Source organism: Phlebotomus papatasi, chromosome 3 (genome assembly GCF_024763615.1).
Source record: "Phlebotomus papatasi isolate M1 chromosome 3, Ppap_2.1, whole genome shotgun sequence".
In the NCBI taxonomy this organism is placed as follows: domain Eukaryota; kingdom Metazoa; phylum Arthropoda; class Insecta; order Diptera; family Psychodidae; genus Phlebotomus; species Phlebotomus papatasi.
The window spans coordinates 51441277-51464593 of record NC_077224.1 but is presented as its reverse complement, the minus strand read 5'-3'; the positions used below and the strand labels follow the sequence as shown (position 1 = coordinate 51464593).

At 32.1% G+C, this 23317-nt stretch overlaps 1 protein-coding gene across 3 annotated transcripts in view; it reads left to right on the top strand.

Annotated features, from left to right (window-relative positions):
- The window catches only part of LOC129807222 (nitric oxide synthase), a 78624-nt gene that overhangs the window by 47400 nt on the left and 7907 nt on the right, over window positions 1-23317 (top strand). For all 3 annotated transcript variants that reach the window (XM_055856336.1, XM_055856335.1, XM_055856337.1), the window contains exons 4-13: window positions 3123-3285; window positions 3426-3659; window positions 3741-3880; window positions 7841-8015; window positions 8095-8486; window positions 8603-8747; window positions 12334-12438; window positions 16641-16711; window positions 22211-22793; window positions 22864-23011. In XM_055856336.1, the coding sequence (XP_055712311.1) occupies window positions 3123-3285; window positions 3426-3659; window positions 3741-3880; window positions 7841-8015; window positions 8095-8486; window positions 8603-8747; window positions 12334-12438; window positions 16641-16711; window positions 22211-22793; window positions 22864-23011 (2156 nt within the window). The remainder of the gene's footprint in view (window positions 1-3122; window positions 3286-3425; window positions 3660-3740; window positions 3881-7840; window positions 8016-8094; window positions 8487-8602; window positions 8748-12333; window positions 12439-16640; window positions 16712-22210; window positions 22794-22863; window positions 23012-23317) is intronic.

Genomic DNA, 23317 nt, shown 5'->3' with positions numbered 1-23317 from the left:
AACCCTAAATATTCGAGACGCAATGTATCCTTTCTAGGCCAGCGCCTCTGGTGATGATGGAGACGACTGTATTAGTTTAGTTGATCGTACGATCTCAGTGAGTACGGACGTGAGTTCGTCTCTAGTCGTACAAGTGATAGGACATAGTGCGGAGAGCTCGCGACAGTCTGGAGCCCACACCAGTCGATTGCGTAAGCAGGTCACCTCCTAAGTATATTAGATTTAAGAGTACATATTGCTTGCCTCTTATAAAATTAGTTAAGAGGTTCAATTAATTAGATTAAGCACATGCGGGGTCAACGAAGACTGGAAGTTCATATCCCTTACCGTTTACCATTTGGCCGGTAACTGACAGGCGTAATAACGGATTTGATTTAATTACTAATTTGGCTGAACTGGAATTTAGTCAAAAGTTTTAGCAGGTTCTCCTTTAAAATGCATATCTTAAGTGAAGGCTTTTAAAATCCCGAAAGCCAAAATCCCGAATGTTCGATATCCTGAAAGGGATGAAATTATATATAGGATACAGTGTAGAATAATTTTCCAAGACACAGAAAATTTCCCTTTGCCTCCAGCAAGCTCGGGTGCAATTGTGGGAGTAGCTTTGATATTTTTAAGAATTCGGGATTTTGGCTTTCGGAATTTTACCAGGATCCATCTTAAAATATTAACAGCATTCACGGGGTTAATAAATATGGTGAACGGGCTAGTGGAACCGTTAGTGGAAAATCAGTAAATCGGCTTTGACCAATTGCTCTGGCTTGATGTTTTGTACCGGTCAATCGTTCTGGTCGGATGCTCGGCGTCGATCAGTCTCGATGATCGGTTGATTCTATTGATCAGTCACTATAAATCGACTGATCACGCCGACAAATCTCCATTATCAGATGATCGTTAATTAAAGTGAACCATGTGTGTTAGACCTAGTCTCCTGAAAGCACTACTTAATTGTTACTAAATTATTATTCTTGATTTTACAAGTAGATACAATTTATCTGGCTTATCCTGTAATTACGAATTGTTACCCTTTCCACAGAATGACTAATCCTCAAGTTTCATCAAAAATAATGCTTTCACTAACTATTAACTGTGTTTTCCAAAATATAATCCATGAGCACCGTAAAATCATTCCATTTGATATATGTATCTAATTTCCCTTCACACATTTAACCAAAAATGAGGGCCAGGAGTAATAAAATCAATAGTATATACACAAGAGGACGGGTAATTGGTTAAATACATTGTAAATGATGGTAGTAAAATTTGTACAAATAACGTAAGCACTCCCCAACAAACCCATCCACTTCTTTTTAATTAATTCTACAATTTTATTTTATCACTTCGAGAGGGTGATACCCTTATGCGCAATAACACCTCCAAATTGGCAGAGAGCACCTCACATAATATGTCAATAAATCGCTATAATGAAGATTATTTGACACGACATTTAATTGGAAACAAATATTGTATTAGGTGGAGTAGGTGAAAATTGACGTGAATTTTGCACTGATATATTGCATTTTTAGTTATAATTACCTGCTATCGCAACTTTACCCATTATTATATCATTGTCAACAGTCCATTATGTTAACTATATGCATAGCCATTAAATATTTATTGGAAAGCCTAACAAGGCATATCACAGTGCAATAGAGTTGAAGTGATAACAATTTATTTACAGAATTTTGTAACATTAATGTTATAACTGAAAGTTTTCATTATACATTTTGAAATGTCCTAATTAGTAATTGCCAAAAGGATGATCGTAATATACAATCAAAATTAGAGCAATATTTGACTCCTGATGAATATTTGTAATGCATTTATTCCATATAAACACATAATTAACAGAGCAAAGTGGTTCATATTGAATATTACCAATTTCCTGAATCTTCTAAATATTTTAGTTGCACTATGTCTGATATGTCAATTAAGCAAAAATTTGGCACATATCGCAGCTGTTGATACAAACGATGATTTATTTTTAAACAAATGAAGATCCGTAAGCAACATGTTGTTAATTATAACAAAATGTTTCAGCAATGAAGCGAAAAGTTTTGCTCTTATTTAAGGAGAAGGCGTCATAAATTTGAATATCGCTACATACCTATAAAGGAAGGCTACATACATATAAAGGATTTTACCAAAAAGCTTAAACAAAACTTTCCAAAAGTTTACTTGCTGAACTCTCTGTTTACAACGGCTGATCAAATCAAAATATTCTTTTCAGTAATTTTAATACTTTAAAATTCATAGACCAAAGAAGCGACACTGAGAAAAAAGAGGGTGCGATTAACATTTTTTCCTCAGAAATTTAACACTCTTTAGGTGTAAAAATATATCAACATTTTTTAATGTTAATTTTACACCTTATTAAGGGTAAAATTAACATGAAGAAGGGTACCTTTAACCCCTAATACACCTAAAAAGGGTAATATTTACACCGTTTTTGAATCAATAATACAGGGTAAAATTAACATTTCCGGAATGTTATTTTAACTTTTTCGGATTTCTCTCAGTGTGGAGGAATCATGAGCATTAACTTTAAATAATTTAAACTTATTTAATACTGAATTTTCAAGAGTTTTGCTTACTCCTGTAAAATGCAACAACTATACCTTGGGACTTAATGAATTGTATTCAGTTCTTGAAAGGGGTTGCCTGAATCAAGACTGTTCTTAAAGATTAGAATTAAAGAAAAGTTTACGAAACGTAGAGGGGCAAAGTCACCCGCGAAGGACAGTCTCCCGCATCTACGGTAGTAAATTAGTGAAAATATATTCTACTGAAACTAAATAAAACACAATTGCCTAAATATTTATCTCTAAGAGAAAAAATTGGGATATTGTAAAAGACTTTTATATTTTGATTGTGAATAAACTGCCTGAAGTAGTGGAGGATCGACAGGCGTAGGCTGTTAAACTTGGTATCATCGGCCCGCGACCCCAATAGGAATACGCGGTTGAAAATGAATGAATGAAAAATCCTTTATCTAATTATTAGCAATTCTGGGCACATATTTAATGAGTCAAAAAATTCATCAGATAGTTTCCATTTAATTAAAATGTTAATAAAATGACAACAATTTTTTGTTCATTCTGAAATTCTCACCGGACTTTAAGGTACAAATCCCCAGCGCATGAGGCACGCTGGCAACAGGTGCAGAGTGATATAGAGAAAACTGGGAAATATCATTTGACGGAAACTGAATTAATTTTTGGCGCCAAATTGGCCTGGAGGAATGCAAATCGCTGCATTGGACGTATTCAATGGTCAAAATTGCAGGTAATTTGTCCAATTCACTTGATATTCTTTTAACAATTCCGATGAATACTTTGTGTCATTCAATCGACATTTATGCTTTTCAATATACATTTTTATTTTACATCCATATCGCATATTCAATTGATATGTGGTTATTTCAGGTGTTCGACTGTCGATATGTAACTACAACTAGTGGAATGTTTGAAGCAATTTGCAATCACATCAAATACGCTACAAATAAGGGTAATATTCGATCAGCCATTACGATTTTCCCTCAGCGAACTGACGGAAAGCACGACTATCGAGTATGGAACCCTCAGCTTATCTCATATGCCGGATATCGTGAACCAGACGGTAGCATTACTGGGGAACCAGCCACTGTTGAATTCACCGAGGTAAGGGTATTATGCAAAAAAACCTGACAATCCACAAATGAAATTTCACTACGTTATGCACTTTGCATTTTCTCATTGAAGTTGTGCTTGAAATTGGGTTGGAAAGGACGGCATACTGATTGGGACATCCTGCCAATGGTGCTGTCTGCTAATGGACACGATCCCGAATACTTCGAATACCCGCATGACCTAATCCTAGAAGTGCCCCTTACGCATCCAACGTAAGTCAATTTAGTTCATTGATTTGCATCAAATTAATCAGTCACGGGGAATTCCTCTAGGGTAGGGTAGGGCAGTTGTGGTCGTGCGTGACTTTTGATAATATAGAATTTGGGACAACAAATTAATATATAATTAATATATAAATTAATATTAAGCTAATAACTCGTAGAGTTATTACTGAATTTTGATAGCTTCAGCGCAGCGTAGTGATTTAAAAAGATTCAACTAATTAGTCTTAAAAAAAAATTGTAGATTATTTTATTTATTTCTTTTTTTTTTAATTTTTGGTGTGGTAGCCGCCTAGTGTCACTTTTTCAGTAAAATATTTCACAGAGAATATGAATATCAAATCTGAAATTCGTGTGTTAAAAAGAACTGTTGATTTCAAATTGACATGCAAAACCTTGCATAATTTTTGGCGCGAAGGTTTTTTCTACAATTTTCAGAAAATACTAGGGTAGGGTAGGGTAGGTCATACAACTTAACTTTTTTATGAATGTTTCCCAATATATCCCCTGTATATATCCCTATATTCATTTAAGTATTACCCATATTTAAAAATGTACTTTATATTTCCTTAATAATTTGTACCATTTGATTTGTAAAATAATGAATTTTCTTAAATTGCGAATATCTACAAATTTAGAATACCCACCCTCCCTTTCTGTTTTTCTTCATTCTCATTTCAAAAATATTGAAATGCTGAATACATGACACATTTGTCGTAACTTCATTTTTGAGATTTTGAGATAAATTGGATTCGGTGTAATTTTGTTTATTAAACGCTCTTGAGAAAACGAAACTTTTATAAGTCTAATTAAAAAAATATTTTAATTAAAAATTATCGTAAGTGCCCTTAATTAATAAAAATTTATCAAATTACAATAAATTTTCATTCAAAATTTCCTTTAGATTTTTTGGAAATTCTTTTTTTCGTTTTTTTTTTACTGATTATTTGAAGACGGAAGTTCGGAGTTCTTTCCCATCGATATTTGTAGTATAAAAAATCCATTTATTAAAAACTATATGGACATTTTAGGGTCTTTTTGACTCCTCGCAACTCAGATCAAAAAATGCTAAGAAATAAAATTTCACTCAATCCATTCCACACTCAAGAGCTCTTAATTTAGTTCCTGAAACAAGAACGGACATTTACGTCGTTGATAAAAGAATATTGAAGGAAAGCATTTAGGTTAATTAGACTTTTAAAATATTCTTACATACAAGAGCTGATTTTAAAAAAATCTTTAATTATTAAGAAACCAGATATAAAACTTACAAGCCCGCTTTATAATCTATTATGCTAATAGTTCCTAATCTAATTTTATATTCTAATATTCGGATAATAAATTTTGCGATCGGGTTACATATTGTTATATATATTCATTCAAATAGTAAGTTTTAATATTAGACTTTATAACTTAATACCCGAATAAAAAAATATTCCGATTTTTTTTTAAATTTAATATTCAATTGTTGATTTTAATTTTTACAACCCAGTTTTGTAATCTCTAAAATACTTATGGAAAATTTATCAATTAGGCTGCATATTGTCATATCCGAGTAGTAACGCACTATTTACAATCCTGTATTACAGTATCGGCCAAAAGTTTCTTGACAAGGGTGACAAGGCTATGTTCGGAAATCAGATGGAAAAAAAGGATTTCAAAAAAAAAAAAAAAATACTTTTTCAAATTCAAGTTGTGAATGTAACTCAGTCGAAACTCTGGGCCTGCCAGTCGCGTTTTACCAAGAGTGCTCGTGCTTCATTACCATAAATTTTAACGATTTTATGTATATCCTGTTGTAATTTTCCATAAAATTATAAATCTGACGCGGCAGATTCATTCCGGAAATATTTCTGAACTATTTCCCTTCTTTTAACTTTTTGGTTATTGCTATTTTAGCCTCAAAAAATACATTATTTATCATTAATTTTAAATGCATAATATTGACCTCTCAAAAAATTTAGAAATGTGAAAACCGACCCTTTTCTTCTCAAATAAGACAAATTCTTAATATTACTGGTAACAAAATGTTGATTGCACGTATTTGACCATTTTGAGCCACTTTTAAAAATTTGTCAATAAACTTTTGGCCGATGATCAACTTTTGTAAAAGAATTATTTTTGACATGAAATAAAATTAATTTTTTTTAAACACACTAATAAAATCTATAATTTATAAACAACTCATTTGCGAAAAGAAAAATTTTAAAAAGTAATTTTTTCTATCACTTTTTCCCATTTGACTTCTCGAACATAGCTTTGTCATGGAGCTTTTGGCCGACACTGTATATTCTAATAAATTCTACAATAGGGGGAGATGGGTCTGCTTTGAGCTGTGGAGCTAAGTTGTTATACGTCTTTTACACCTATTTCTAAATGAGCTTGGTCCTTACAAATATTTTATTTAGATCCACAATTAATTTGTGTATCCAAATTACGTTATGTTAGAACACAGTTTCCATTAGAAATATGCAAAAATATAGTATAACAATGTAGCTTCATAGCTCAAAGTAGCCCCACCTCCCCCTATCCATATCCAATATTCAATTCTACCATTATCCAAGTGATTTATCAAATACTGGTATTTTTTTAATTCGGCTTAATAACTTAACATCCGAATCGTCAATTTGTCAATAAGGTTTCATAATGTAATATCCAAATAGCAGATTTTACAATCAGGCTTTATCTTATGTCCAATTGGTTAAATACAAATTCCGGTTCTATTGCCTGGTGGAGTCTATATATACGCAGTAGAAAAAAATTATGTCTGAAAAATATGGACATAAAATTCTTCAGTATGTAGATGCTATAATGGCCAATTAGAATTTTTTTCAATCCGGCTTTAGAAAATAATATCCAAATAGGAATTTTTACATTCCGATTTAGCAATCTAATATCTGAATAAAAAGTTTTACAATATGGCCATACAATCCAATATTCAAATAATCAATTTTATAAGAAGCTTTTCGATCTAATATCTTCATTGTAAATTTTATAATGCACCTGTACAATTTGATATCCAAATAATTAAAATAGAAAACTTGACAAGTTAGTTTTAGAATGTAATATCGCAATGGGTAATAATCTATCCGGTACTAAAATCGTTATAAATCGGTAATAAAATTTAACTCCACAAACCAATTGAAAAGTTAAACTACATTAGGAGGAAGTAGGGCACCTTGAAAAGTGGGGCAGGTTTGAAATTGGGATTTCTCACCAATTTTTAAATAAAATCGAGTCTTATCGTGATATAATTTAGCTTCACAATCTGTTTGTGCAGCTAAATTATATCACGATAAGGCTCAATTTTATTTAAAAATAGGAGAAAAATCCCAATTTCAAAGGTGCCCCGCTTTCAAACGTGCTCCACTTCTCTAGGAGAAAATAGCCCAACTTCAAAGGTGCTCCACTTCCCCCTACACGGATTGCTGAAAATATCATCTATTTTTTTTCTCGGTGAATATGAATTATAGTTAAATTAAGTTTTGAAGTGAGGTAGATAGTAGGAAAAGTTTTTAGCCACTCCCATATTCGTGATCAGGAAGTTGTGAGAAAGACTGGAGAATTTTACCTGATGCAGATTTCACATGGGACTTCTCCTGCTTGAATCATAAAATTGAGATGCAAAGTTTCTCTCGATAAATTTAATAGAAATTGAGTAAAATTATGTATATTTTGAAATTCAGCTCATTGCAATATTAAATAAGAGAAACAGTCTTTTTTTTTGTATAAAACTAGTTCGTCCTCAAGAAAAAAATCAACAGAAAATAAATTAGGTTAAGATATGCAAAAGAAAAATGTTGTTTTAAAAAATTATTCAATTTGAAAACTAATGGAGCAGAGAATTCATAAGTTTTCTTTCCTAATTGCTTTTATAAAAAAAATAGTCGCATGCAATTACCACTGCAACCACATAATTTATATACGAAAATTGCTAACGGATATTTTTAGATTCAAATGGTTTGCTGATTTCAAATTGAAATGGTACGCTGTTCCGGCCGTGGCGAATATGCTGTTTGACTGTGGTGGTCTTCAATTTACGGCAGCACCATTTAGTGGTTGGTACATGTCCACAGAAATTGGTTGTCGCAATTTGTGTGACACAAACCGTCGCAATATTCTGGAGGTAATCACAGGCTCTAGGGCACCATTTCGTCATTTACGTTGATGGGAGGAATTCAATTAAAATTCATATCTCTTCACAGAAAGTCGCTACGAAAATGGGTCTCAACACCCGAAATCCCACAACATTGTGGAAGGATAAGGCACTTGTTGAGGTGAACATTGCGGTTCTGCATTCCTTTCAAACCCACAATGTGACCATTGTGGACCATCACACGGCCAGTGATAGCTTCATCAAGCATTTTGAAAATGAATCTCGACTGAGAAATGGTTGTCCGGCAGATTGGGTATGGATTGTACCACCAATGTCAAGTTCTGCCACGCAAGTTTTCCATCAGGAAATGGCCAATTACTACATGAAGCCCAATTTTGAGTACCAAGAGCCAGCCTACAAGACACATGTGTGGAAGAAGGGACGTGATCAGTCGAAGAACAAGAAGCCCAAGAGGAAGTTCCACTTCAAACAAATTGCCAGGTAAACTTTAAACAATTTTGCATACTCCAAGGCGAGATTTTCTTGTGTGATTTTCAAAGCAACTCAACAATAGAAATCTTCAATACCTTATTGATTTCTTTCTCAAAATGTTCAAGGGCTGTGAAATTTACATCGAAACTCTTTGGGCGAGCTCTGTCCCGTCGCATCAAGGCAACGGTTCTCTATGCCACGGAAACTGGAAAATCTGAGGCATATGCTAAGAAATTGGTTGAACTCTTTGCACATGCATTCAATGCTGAGGTAATATTGAAGAATTTTTCACACACAAAATACTCCTCACGGAATTACAATATAGAATTCAAATTCAACAGCATATCGCACAATTGAGAAAAAGTGCATCAAATATAGAAAATTCTCATAAATTTCCACTTGGCACTTCCATTCTTCCAATTTTTATTGATATTTTCCATTTTAATTTCACATCGATATGCACTTGTAATACTCTGATATTGCAAACAGCAAAAGCCATATGGAATCCCTTAAAAATACAAAATACATGTTTTGGGACAGAATTATCAAATCTATAAGCTATTAAAATTCACAGCACTAGGGATGAGGGGATGAGCCATAAAAATTGTACTCTCAAAACTATTGATTTTTCAGAAAAATATTCTAGATAAATATTTAAAAAAAACTATCAATGGCATCAATGATTGAAATTTTCTATCAGTCTATTATACTTTTATCATTTTAATTTTTTTTATGTTTTTCAATATATTTTTGCAAATTAATACAAGTATACTTCTCTTTGAAAATATTTTTTATCCTCTCTAGTATTTTTTAAATCCTTGCATTTTTTTTATCATAATTTCATAAACAATCATTCATCGGAACTTCTAGAGCTACTTTATACATTTTTATCTTCACAATAACAATAAATTCAAAATTAAATGCTTTTAATTTATCGATTTTTTTTTATTTTTTCAAATATGGCTTCACATGTCGCATAAGCAGTTGAAGTTATTTTTTTAGCGAAATGAACGATTTTGGATGAAATACGTCGTCAAATTGATTTTTTTTTTGGAAAAAAACAGTGTTTAATATCTATTATAATCATAATTAGATAAAATTACCCTGATTTGAAAGGCAATAAAATTCAAAAGATACTTGATATTGAAGGCGAAGGCGTAAAAATTAAATAATTTTTTATTATAAAATTTTTCTTTACGATAAAACAAATTCAAAATCGGAAACAAATTAATTTATTTCACAAAAATGCTGCAAGATCTGAATGAAATTAACAACAAATATAAAAAATATATATTTTTTCTTTAATAATACATTGGTAAAAATAAAAGGGTCAAATTGATCCAATTGATCAAAATAAAAGGATCAAGGAGGATCCTTTGAAAGTGCCTCTGTTTTGACATATATTAATCTCCGGAATAAACGAACAAAAACTATGTAAAAGTCATCGTTGCTGTTCGCTCAGATGAGAGAAATATGGTATCAATAATAAGTTTGTGATAAAACATAATCTAACGTGATAAATTTGCATACAAAATTTCAAGAGACACTAGTGATCGTTCCAAAGGTTCAAATATGATCCGTCCTTTCGAAAAGGATCAATTTTACCCTTTTATTTTCACCTGGTGTACGAAAAACAAGCTTTTTCAAAATGTAAGATGGAATAAAATCTTATATCTACTAGTATAAAGGTATCCTTTAAAATCATTACATATATAAGTTCGCAAAACCATGAACTAAGTAATTTTTACGTATTCTAAATTCAAAATAATTATTATATTTTGTTTTTATTGAAAATTCACTGATTTTTTTACAGACTAAAAGCTTTATAAATTCATTTCTCTATAAATTTGTCAATTTATATTTTTCTTCAATGTTAATAAAAAAAATATGTTTCTTTAGCCTTTTCCTACAGCTATTTCCGAAAAATTAAAATCTTGGTTGGTTTAAAAAAAATAGAAAAGGTGGATGGGATACAATCCTGTCATTCAGTAATAACCTTCCCGATTTGAGAGCTCTATCCCGTTGAGGTTTTCCTTTACCGATTCCAAGGTATATCAGATACAACTTACCTAAAAACCCGTTGGAAGTTCGAAAGTTTGAACCGGTGAATTACACAAAACTGTGCAAGTTCATTAAAAGGATATTTATCTTAATTTCAAGCATAAAAAAGCAATTTAAATATTCTGCCATTCTGAAATTCTACAAAACCACACCAAAATTCAGTTCTTGCAGCAAATTTACACACTGTTGTTGACATTGTTGGCGATTGAAGTGTCAAGAATACCGAAATTCGATATGACAGAACAATCAGCGCTAAAGCGGCGGGTGCGTGAACTTGTACTTTAAGGAATCCGCTATTTTCGAGAAGGTTTGGCTTGGCTTTTGGGGTCACTTTGTCTCTTCCAAAGGTTATTACTGAACGGAGCCAATATGGGCCTTTGCCACTACAGTACACTCTCTCTCAATTGGGCATTTGGGGCAAAATGTCATCCGGTTTATCGATAGATTTGGGCATCAAAGCCTTTGTAAATTCCATAAAAAGTGCTCAATTATAAAGAATCACGATAAAATAGGAAGAAATACAGCGAATTTCAGCAAATTAGCTTCATAAATAAACCTGAGAATTGTCAACAAAATTTTACGCCCGATTGAAAAAGGGCCGATTGAGCGAGAGTCTACTGTATACAGTCTCACTGAAAGAAATCCGAAAAAGTTAAAATAACATTCCGGAAATGTTAATTTTACCCTGCAGTATTGATCCGAAAACGGTGTAAATATTACCCTTTTTAGGTGTATTAGGGGTTAAATTTACTCTTATTTCATGTTGATTTTACCCTTAAAGGGTGTAAAATTAACTTTAAAAAATGTTGATATATTTTTACACCCAAAAAGTGTTAAAGTTATGACGAAAAAAGTTACTCGCAGCCTCTTTTTTTCTCAGTGCTTGTGTACAGTCTGTACTGTCTTTTTCAATCGGGCGAAAAATTTTGTTGACAATTTTCACATTAAATTGTGAAGCTAATTTGCTCAAATTCGCTGTAGTTCTTCCTATTTCATTGTGATTTTTTAATTGAGCGCTTTTTGTGGAATTTACAAAGGCTTTGACGCCCAATCTATCGATAAACCGGATGACATTTCACCCCAAATGCTTATTTGAGAGAGAGTCTACTGTATCTCACATTTTTACTAGATTTCATCCAATATCGTCAGCTTTTTTATGGATAGTTAATCCTGAAGTTTTTTTTTTGTTTTAAAATTAATTTGTAGAGAGCACTCTTTGGAAAATCTTCCCATTGATTCGTATTCAGTGGATCTAAATTGTTCACTGAATCGTTTATAGTAACTAATACAAAAATTGTGGAAAATAAATAGATTAAAATTGATATTTCTAATCAAAAAAAATCAAAAAGGCAACTAAAAATACATCAATATTGTTTATTTTTCTTATTGCTCGCTCTAATCCCTAAAAACTTTGTATATTCATAAAAATGTTATTTATGAATATACCCTAGGCTCCTTTATTTTGAAATAATCATATTTAAATAATGCATAGGATAATTCCTTTTTTATGTAATTTTGCGTCCAGAGTGGAAAAATAAAGTGCGAAAAATCCGGTGTTTTGTATTTATATTACAAAAATAATGAATGTAAATACCATTTAACTAATGTTACTGATGTACTGAAACCAATGAATAATTTTCCAGCAAAGCCCTATAAGCCAATTTTTATAGTTATAAAGCGACGTAAATTAAGCTTTCAATTTAAAAATCAATGGAAAGAGCTTTTGGCAAAATGTGTTAAATTTTACTAATGCAAAAATTTTTAATATTTTTTTTCAATATTCATTTAATTGAAGGTTTACAACATGTCCGAATACGATGTATCATCAATAGAGCATGAAGCCCTAATTTTAGTTGTTGCTTCCACATTTGGCAATGGAGATCCACCGGAAAATGGTGAGGTAAGCACAATGTCTTGAAGTCACTTCCTTTCAATGTTTCAGCATTTTGTGAAGAAAAAAAAATAAATAAAATTCTCAATGACAAAACGTAAACATTTTTGTCTATGCAATTTTCTCTAAATGCTTTATGGGACCTCTTAAATGACACGGAAAATTGCAGAGAGACACTTGGGAGGATGACCCACCCACAAGATATTAAATACCTCGTAAAAGCAACAAATTGCACTATTTATATTATTAGAAGAAGAAAAAAAGTCTCCTCACATTGTAACCCTTGTAACCAATGAGGTATAAAAGTCAAGCAAAATGTTGACTTTAATCGATAAGACAGGGACGTGAAGAAGTGTTAAAATCATACCGGGTATGAAGTCGATGGCACTGGAGGATATATTGACAAGGAGCATTGAAATGTTTGAGACTTCCAATGTGCTGGGGAAAATACTGGGGGAAAAGGGAAGTTGATGTTCAATCACATATTTCCGAACCATCTCGTACTCATTCCATTCATCTTGTTGTATATGACACTTCATCATACAACAAAACATCCCACCAACAATTTCCTTCCTCTTTATGGGCTATATTTAATCTCTATATCTTTCACTTCATCCACCACCCTCTCATGTCTCATTCATTTCCTCAAACTGGCGACTCCACCTTCTGCATGGAATCCTTTGCCCGAATCTAACGTCTTGCTTGGGGCCCTTTCTTCACTTACACCGTATCCCAGTGAAGTGACGTGCCGTGGAGATATTGTAGCAAGGAGATGCTGCCTCCTACAAGAGGGATTGTTGATGCGCCGGATTACAAACAACAAATTGTTTCTTGTCCTCCGGCACATTGGCATATTATCTCCCAACATTACCATCTTTATTCCGCAGACATAACGCCCAAAGGAGGTGGAGCAGAAGAAAATAAAATAAAAGTGACGTGTTGTCTCTCATTCCACCCAAAAAAGTATCTTCAATTTCAATCTCAGACCATTGCCCACGATCCGTTGAGAAAAATATGAATTTTCTCATCTTGTTGCACAATGCAATTTATTGGCTTTCACAATGGAATTGGCATTGATTTTCATGTCTCCCTGGGGATTATTTACCGATTTCCTCGATTTTCCCTTCATATCAATAACATTGCAAGAAAGTTGGGGACATACAGAAGATTCACTGCCTTTCTTTTCAAAACGGTATGAAATGAATGCAAAATTGCGAATATATTTCATAAATAAATTTTAAAAATTTGATGCAAAGTAAATTTAAAATCGTGTCAAGCAAAGTGACAGAAGGAAGTGGGACACCTTTGAAGTGGGGTACCTTTGAATTGGGGTGGCTTTGAAATTGGGTTTTTTCTCCTATTTTTAAAAGAAACTGGACTTCACCATGATATAATCTAGCTCGACAAATCAATTTCGAAGCTAAACTATATTATTACATTAAACTATATTATACGTGATACAAGGATCAATTTCTTTTAAAAAGCAGTAGAGAAAAATTCCAATTTCAAATTTGTATCAATTCAAGCTCTAGTCCTCCTAACGATGATTGAAATGAATATTTGCTTGTTGAAATTGCCTTAAAAAATCTCAAAATCGTAATTAAAACAATAAAATTAAAATTCAGCCGTATGGATTATCTTCTCTAATTTCCCATTAGTCAATATTTTTGGAAAAATTTTGATTTCAGATTGAATATTAGGGGCAAATTATTCAACAGATTTTGAAAAAAAAATCATTAAAGTTGAATGCTATTTTAGATTTCGAGACTTCGAATTGGATTAAACACCTTCAGTTTGAAATCTGCACAAGCTTCTGGGCTTATCACCTACAATCATTAAATAGTTTAAATTTAAATACAGATTTAAGAAACGAAAAATCGAAATCTTTTAATAAACGCACAAGATAAAATCAAATATAATAAGAATAAAATCGTTTATATCTCGATGATAAAATAACTCGATGTATAGCTCGATCTGTCTTTGAACAGTTTTTGATCTCAGTTGTACCGAATTTAAATTTAAGAATCATGAAAGAGGATTGCGATTTTATTTTAAATGAAGATTTCAAAAATTGCTTTATTGAATTTGTAGTCCCTGGTGATAGTCTCACAATATTACGATAGTCTTCAAATTAGCAACATTTCACTAGGCCTTACATTTGCGCTAAATATTATTAAATTTTGACAATGAGATTCCAAGTAACGTTTATTTTATAATTTAATTTTGATTACATTTATATTTTGGGTCATATGTTCTGAAGGGTTTAAATTTTCTTTTTAAACCAAAAAATTCTGATAACTAGTTGCAGAATATTGAAGTTTAAGTCCGATATGGGGTAATTCCAAAATGTCTTTAAAGTTTTGGGTCTATCTTTATATAAAATCATTTATCCCATTTTAAATCATTTTCAAAACCGCAAGAAGATATTTATTTTCGTTCTCTCTCCAGAAGCCTTTCACCATTGCCAAAAATTGAAATATGAACGGTTTGTGTGTTAAACGGGATATTTAAATAGTTTTCTGACACTAGACTTACTTTCTTGACTTCAGAAACTTAAAATACTTTTTCTTGGATTCGTAATTAAAGCCACTTACTGTAAATTCGCATTCAGGGTTTCCAAAACGGGGTTCCAAGATCCATAAAACGTGGGATTTCAATCCTTTTTATGATTGGAATTAATCCCGGTATCGATGTGTTGATAAAACGGGATTTTGGGATCACGAAATTCTTTAATATTGCGATTCCCGCGATCCCAAAGTTCAAACTCAGAGAGAGTTAATTTATTCTCCGAAAATATTAAATTTCTAAAATAAAATTAATTTAGAATTGATATTTAGATATTTAGAATGTGATAAATCCGGTGATAACCTTAATTCCGAAAAGCAAAAACCTGTAAACCAAAATCTTGAAACCCAAAAGCCCGAATGCTAAAATCCCGAAAGCCAAATTCCCAAAAGCAAAATTCCCAAATGTTCAAAAATTCCATAGAGTTGAATAATAATTGTCCAAAACCAAACATAGAAAATTTCCCTTAGCTTCTAGCAAGCACGGGTACAATCTTTAAGAATTTGAGATTTTGTCTTTTGGAATTTTGGCGCATTCGGAATTTTGGGGATTTTGGTGTTTAGGCCTTTTAGTCTTTAGAACTAAAGTTTACGTTAAAGTATTACTTATTTATTTTTTGATTAGGAAATAATTTTAAGAAAATTTTGACTTAAAATTGAATACTCAAATAAAAAAAAATTATTAGTTTTCAAAAACCAAAATCGATTGTTACTTAGAATCTCGAGTTATTTGAGAACTGGTCCTAAACCTTCATTCTAAAACCCATAAATGATACTTTTTCGAATTTAAAATAATTCGACATCGAAAAAAATGCATTGAAACTTCGAAAAATTTTAGAAGTGATTCACTTATTTGAATTACATAAAATCAAATTTAACTTCATTGATTATACCTCTTTATCGATTATACGCCTTTTAGATCCTTATAATTTCATGAAGTCAAAATTCGCGTCTCTTTCTTTTTCAAAAAATTTGCATAAGTCTATCCCACTTTTCGGTCTCTAAATTTGATTGAACTAAATTGAATTTGTTACGACCGACGTTCAAAAGAAAAAAAAGGAGTCCGAAAGAGTGAGATAGACATATGCATAGTTTTTAAGAGAGGAAGGGATATGAATTTTCATTACATGAAATTTTCGTTATCTAAAGGGTGTACCAGAGCCATTATGTACAATTTTCTACTTATGAAATTAGGGGTGTGGTTTTTTTTCAGTGAGTATAGGCAATATTTTTCAGACAATGCCTAAAATTGATTTAAAAACAGTGGTTACCTTATACGCTATTTAGATTATTTACATAGAAAAGATCAACTGAAATTTTTCAAACATTTCACTGAAATGTTGGAAACCTTCTAAGAAGCAGTGTATTGAGAAAAGAGTTGCATAAATTTAAGCTTTAAACTTATTCAATCGATTGTAAATAGTAATAAATGGACTGAACATTGTAGAAATACTGTTTGTTCAATAGAGAAGAAATAATTGCTAAATATTCTGCATAAGGTCTTTTAAACAAATTGCATAAAATTTTTCAATTTAATTATTCCAAAAATCTAATTTGTAAACTGACACAAAATTTTTAGTACTCTTCTGTATGATTTGTGTTTTTTTGTGAACATCATGTGTAACATTAAAAATTGCTTCTTTTCAGTCCTTCGCCCATGATTTATATGCAATGAAAGTACGAGAAACCGGAGGTGGTGAATCGAGCAACGGATCCAAGTGAGTAAATAATTTTCTGTCATACATTTCACTGTCTTGCACCACGGAAATTATGTTTTTCTTGTCGTCACATGCAAGAATCTGAATGATGTTGAGATGTTAAGAAGAAATGTTGAAGATGCAAATACTCCGTGATACAATTGTTGACACAATGATCTTGTTTGATACGGGGTGAGAACATAACATTTGATGACGCTGTCCTTTTGCATGTTACACTTACCGATTTAGTTGATATACAATTTAATATGTATAAACATGCAAGGATGTATGTTCATTGAAGAGTCTTATTGGTAACCTCAGAGACCTCCAATACTCCCAATGCTGATTGGAATCAAAAAGCAACAGAAGTATGAAACATCGTATGAATATCTTTGTTGATGGAAAATGGGGAAATGTAGAACAAGTAAACGAACTTGATAAGCTCTTCACGTGAAACAGCCTCCCATCACCCCAATCACCCCATTTCACCCATATTCCCATCACAGCTTACCATGAATGACACTCCAGGATATGCCACAGATCCTAAGAAAGGATGGAAATGAGACGAGAGTCAGTGATGCCATAATCCAATTACCAATAATTGCCAACTACGTACATAATATTTGTCCAAAGGGTAGAAGGGTACAATGAGATAGTATCACTGAACATAAGGCAACAAGAGCATAACTGTATCAACTATCAACGAACCTCCCAGGAAATTGACCCTTAAATAGTTTCACCTGAAAACTTTTAGTTCCATTCGCAGAGAATTCACTAATTACTTTTCTTTCGAGTCAATATTGAAGTCAATTTTCCTACAGAACTGCAAATTAACGATGACAGTTTAAGATGGTCTTAGTACAGAGATCTACAATAGGGGATGATTTACCTGAGAGTCCTTGTTAATTGCAATGGTTAATTAAATACTTGAGCAACTTTTGATTTACTGAGTGAAAAACTTTTATTAATACTGAGGAACCGGTAAGCACCCGGTCCTCATTATTACAATTTAACTTTGAAAATGGTTTGAGAACTTTTTTTCAACTCTTTAAATCCGGATAATAAGAAAAAGAACTAGCATTCTATTGGAGCTGCAAAGTAATCTTCTTGCTCTTACTTTATCATGTTAAAACTGCATTATTTGATATTATTTTCCACAAAGTAGTTGCTTTTACTTTTTCAGTTTTCTCACTTAACTCAATTCCTTGATAAAAGCGCTCATCGGATACATTTTACGGTGTTATCACAATATTGTTTATTTATTTTATAATATTTTATTGCGATTTACATAAATTTTTGCTAATGTGGTTTATAATGTGTGATTTGAGCATCTAAATCACTTAATAATTTGAGTTTTTTTTACTAAATCAAACGAAATAAATTAAACTTTTCCAATTTTTGCGGGTCAAGTCTACCTGGATGGGAATTCAGGCTTATTACCTTTAAATATTATACATATACGTGAGACAGAGATTATCTCACATCAGACTGCTGACGTATCACTAAAATGAAAAATGGAAAATTTTTCAATACTCCTGAGCATAAAATATTATTAAATATGATCCTATGCTTCTATTCAAGCTCAAATAAGCAAAATTTTCATATTCTCTTTCAAACAACTATGGGCGCTCGATGAGATACAATTGTTCTCTTGCTCGAACAAAGAGCTGAACAAGTGACAAAAGACTTTTTAAGGTCAATCAAATCAGCTTTTCTCACTTTCTCCACTACTGGCAAAAAAAAACACTCACTATTTTCCACAATTCTAGCAATTTATTCAGAAATCTGCAAAATTTTTAGTTTTCAATATTTAGTACATAAAATGCAATAAATTTACTTTGGTAAAATTTTAAGATGTAAAAGGAGCACTGATTTATTTAAAGGCCACTGGTATATAAAGAAAGAAAATAAAATGTATCAGTGCATTTCTTTATTTACTGGATTAGTTGTTGGCTGATCCTCAGGTAATGAGTTGATAAGATAGAATTAAAGAGAAATATGAAATAATGGCTGCAATTTAATGAGATTTAGTAATTAGTTGTACGTGAATAATACCTTTTGTTATTAACTCAAAATATTCATAGACACAAATAAATATTTACACTTATCGTATTAACGACAAGTAATGCGAATCACAATTTAATTTCAGAAGCCAAATACAACGCCAGAGTTAAGGCTCTTCTTTTTAAACCTATTGCATATTTCTCTAATTCTAAATTGAATTTGTCAAAACAAATTCAAGTTTTATTTGAGTGCGAAAAACTCAAATCAATTCAGAATAGACGGGATAAAAATTATGATCTAATAAAAATTTTGTAATATGAAAGATTATATAACGGAGACATAAGAAAATAAAACGTGGTTAAAACAAATCTATTTTTTTCAACTATGCCCCCGTCGGATCCTGGTTAAAATCCTGAAAGCTAAAATCCAGGAAGCTGAACACCAAAATCCCGAAATTCAAAATTCTAAATGAGTTGAAATCCCGAATAACCAAAATTTTCAGTGGATCAAAATCCTGAAATCTAAATTGCCGAACGCCAAAATCTCGAAAGACAAAGTCCTGAATTCTTAAAAGTGCCACAGCTACTCACACTTTATTAGAAATTTATTATATTATGGTTCTGGCACACCTTTTAGATCAGGAAAATTTCAGGAAGTCATAATTCATATCCCTTTCTTTCTCACACGCTTTGTATATCTATATCTCATTCTTTCGCATTCTTCTTCTTCTTTTAAACATCACAACAAATTCAATTCACTCAATAAGTTTTAAGTACGAAAGAATGAAATAGACATACGAAGCGTATGAGAAAGAAAGAGATGTGAATGATTTCATGAAATTTTCCTGATCTAAAAGGTGTGCCGGATTCTATAGAAAGTATTCCATACGTCCAGGACTGTTCGGTATTTCGGTTTTCGAAATTTTGGCTTTCAAAACTTTTACTTTAGAGATTATGGCTTTCGGTACTTTTGCTTTCGCAATTTTGACCAGAACAGTCACACCTCACAACTTTACAAATTACATGAAACAAAAATTTCTATTCCTTTCTTAATCGTTAATGAATTTGTCTGTATCATTCTTTCACACTGAAATCCAAATTCCAGATAAAAATTGGGTAAAATCGGATTTAGACTGATGCTTAAGTTTTCAGCAAGGGCATATTCAATTTAGATTATGCAAAATATTCGATTGGCATAGCTAGTATTATTAGTTTCAGTAAAATTGAGAAAAACAGCAAGAATAATTCTGATTTTAAAATTTCATAAAATTTCCATTATTTCAAAAGATCTTCCATATAATACTGAACTTCTGTCAGTAAAAAAAATATTTTTTTTTTATAAAAATTAATTTGATTATACAGTTAACTTGTGGAATGGTTACAAAAATAACGAAAAATATCTTTATTTACTTTCTGTCTAAATTATCAAAAAATCTGATTTAATTTAAAAATTCTAAATCCGTTCATTTCAAAATTGACAAGCTACTAATCAAGTGTAATTTTGCACTGACTAAAATCTATTTTCTTTACTAACCAATTGCAATTTTTTCTCCATCAAATTCAACCTTTTGATAATGATTAAATTTTACTGCTTCTATTCCGAAAAAAAGGTCGTACGTTGAGGGAATATTTGTTAAGTGATCATTTTTTTGTAATCCAAATTGATTATTTTTTGGCTTCGGCATACCTTTCAGATCAGGAAAATTTTGTGAAATCGAAATTGCAATCTTTTTCCTTCTCACGCTTTTTGCACATGTTTGTCTCATTCTTTCGCAGTCTTCTTATTTTACACATCACAACAAATTCAATTTAGCTCAATAGAATTTAGAGTGCGAAATAATGAGATAGACATATTCTAAACGTGTGAAAAAGAAAGAGATGTGAATTTTGATTTAATGAAATTTGGTGATGTGTCGGAGCTATTACTATACAAATTTAATTTTTATAGTCGACTATCAAATTTCTACTGGAAAAATTTTAGATACCATATCAATTTGAATGTTTAACTGAGAATATTAACTATTTTTTGACTAGGGTAAAGTGATATGAGTTGGACAATTCCCAGTACAAGTTGGACAGGGATTTTTTCTTGATAAATACAGTACTAATTTTTTTAAGTACATAGAACCAAATTATAAAACTATAGGACTAAAAATATACAAATAAAAATGAAGTACTAAATTTATCAAGAAAAAAGCCCTGTCCAACTTATACCATTGTCCAACTTGTACCACTTTACCCTATTCATTTTTTTTTGCTTACAAAATTTGTTTATTAAGAACCGTTTAAACTGTTGTAGAAGAAATGGAAGAAATTCAATGTAAAGTTGTTAAATGAAATATTTTCGGAAATCACAAACCATTTATCCTGTATGTCTTTAAAAAGAAAAGGTATATACAATCAACATTCTTATCATTTTCCGTGAAACATTGGTTTCGCAACATAAAGCTATATACAAAGGAGATTAGAAATGGAATTTTCGAGTAATATAAAAACAAGAATTATATAAATAATTGATCTTTCCCCGGAGTTTGGTGCAATAAAACGAAAAGCCCCATATGCTCATCTCTTTAAAAGCTCAAGAAGAAAATTTTACTTTTCTTTAGGAAATAAATACGTTCAATTGTTTAAAGAAATTAACCCATTTTCAAAAGTCTTGCAACTTTGTAATTAGGAAAAAGTTGAAGGAAACTTTCATAAACATATAAAGCTTCCAGAGTTATGGAAAGGAAATAGACTTTAACCAATTTGACGGAAGTTTTTCAACTTTTCAGAAATATCTAAAAAGAGCCTCAAGCGAGACTAAATTGACCAGAATAACATTGCAAGTTTTCCTTAAAGACAATGCAATTTATAGTTTTTTTTTAGCTTTGCAACAAAAAAAGCACTAATTCACCTTGAGCCAAGTGAAAAAGTCTGATTTAAATAACTTTCTTAAAATATTCTAATTTGTAGACTCTAAATACACATAAACATTCTTGGAGAAAGTCAAGTTCTGAAGAAGGAAAATTTAGCATTGCAACTTTTATCATGCATTTGCATAAACATAGAGTGAAATAGTTTATTAAATCTTCCACTGGCACACATATCCCACTTTATTTATTGCACTATGCCATTTTGAGTTTCAAATGCGAGAAATTCGCGAAAAGGGTAAATGAGATGCATTGCTAAATGTGGTGGGAAATTGAGATGAAAAGTCCCAGTGATTTACTTAAGGAAAACTTGTGAATTTTAATTGCATATGAATACTCAAATGAATTCAACAGGGCTTTTTGGCAAAGTGGGGCAAAAAGCGCCAAAGAAAATCTCGAAAATGATTAATTGCTGATTGTTGGAGTTGCAAGGGCAAAATGCAAAATCATGAAGAAAATTGAGTGAAAATGCATAATGATACCAAGTTGAATGTTGATGAATTCATGCAAGACAGTCATATTAATTAATTAACGTCTGAATGAATAAGATGTAGGTTCAAAAATATGCTGAAGTTGGTGAATAATGCTTAATTTCCTCTTTTAAGACTTCCCTCGTCGTCCAAGGCATTCATCAAGGCGAATTCGCGCAAGGACAACAGTGCAGATGGTCGCAAGATGGACAGGCTGGACTCCCTGCGAGGTGGATCAACTGCAACTCCTGAGAATATGAGTGCTGAAGCATTTGGTCCACTATCAAATGTTCACTTTGCCGTCTTTGCTCTTGGATCATCAGCATATCCCAATTTCTGCGCCTTCGGGAAGTACGTGGACAATCTCCTAGGTGAATTGGGGGGAGAGCGAATTATGAAGCTGACAACAGGTGATGAGATCAGTGGACAGGAGCAAGAATTCCACAAATGGGCACCGGAAGTGTTCAAAGTAGCCTGCGAGACATTCTGCCTGGATTCTGATGAAACATCCACATCATGGAATGTTGGCCAGGAAAGCCTAACAGAGAGCACTGTACGCTTCTCCGCGACACCGACTACACGTCCAATGGATGCAGCCCTAGGTGACTATCACAATCGCAAAGTCATCATTGGGAGCATCAAGAAGCCAGCAACGAATCTGCAATCTGGTACAAGTTCGGAGCGCTTGACTATTCTTGTGGAAATCCTTGCAGATGGGGTATGTCGTGTATTTTGGGGTGAAGCTAAATTAACACACATGCTTATGTAATCCTGTCTCAATTCTGCAGATTAGTTATGAACCTGGTGATCACGTGGGAATCATCCCAGAAAATAGACAAGACATTGTCAATGGGATTATTGAGAGACTAACAGGGGTTGAAAATCCCGATGTACCTGTTCAGCTGGAAATTCTCAAGGAGAACCACACATCAAATGGTTTGCATTCTTGTCTAATTCTAGTTATATTTCAAGTAAAGCTTAATCAAACATTGCATAAAGTCCTATGCAGAGGAAAGGGAGGGAAAAATAAACTTACTAAGTGTAAGTGTACAAAATTCCGGCCAGCTTGCAATTCCGGCCACATTTTTATTCCTCAAATTTCCATGAATTTTTAGTTTTTGCATATTATAGAGCTTATACTATGCAATAAAATAACAAAAAATGTAACTTCGATAAACGAGAAGATGCTAAAAAGTCTTTGGGAGGATTCCGGAAGAGCAAGGAACTATAAGAATGAAGGTG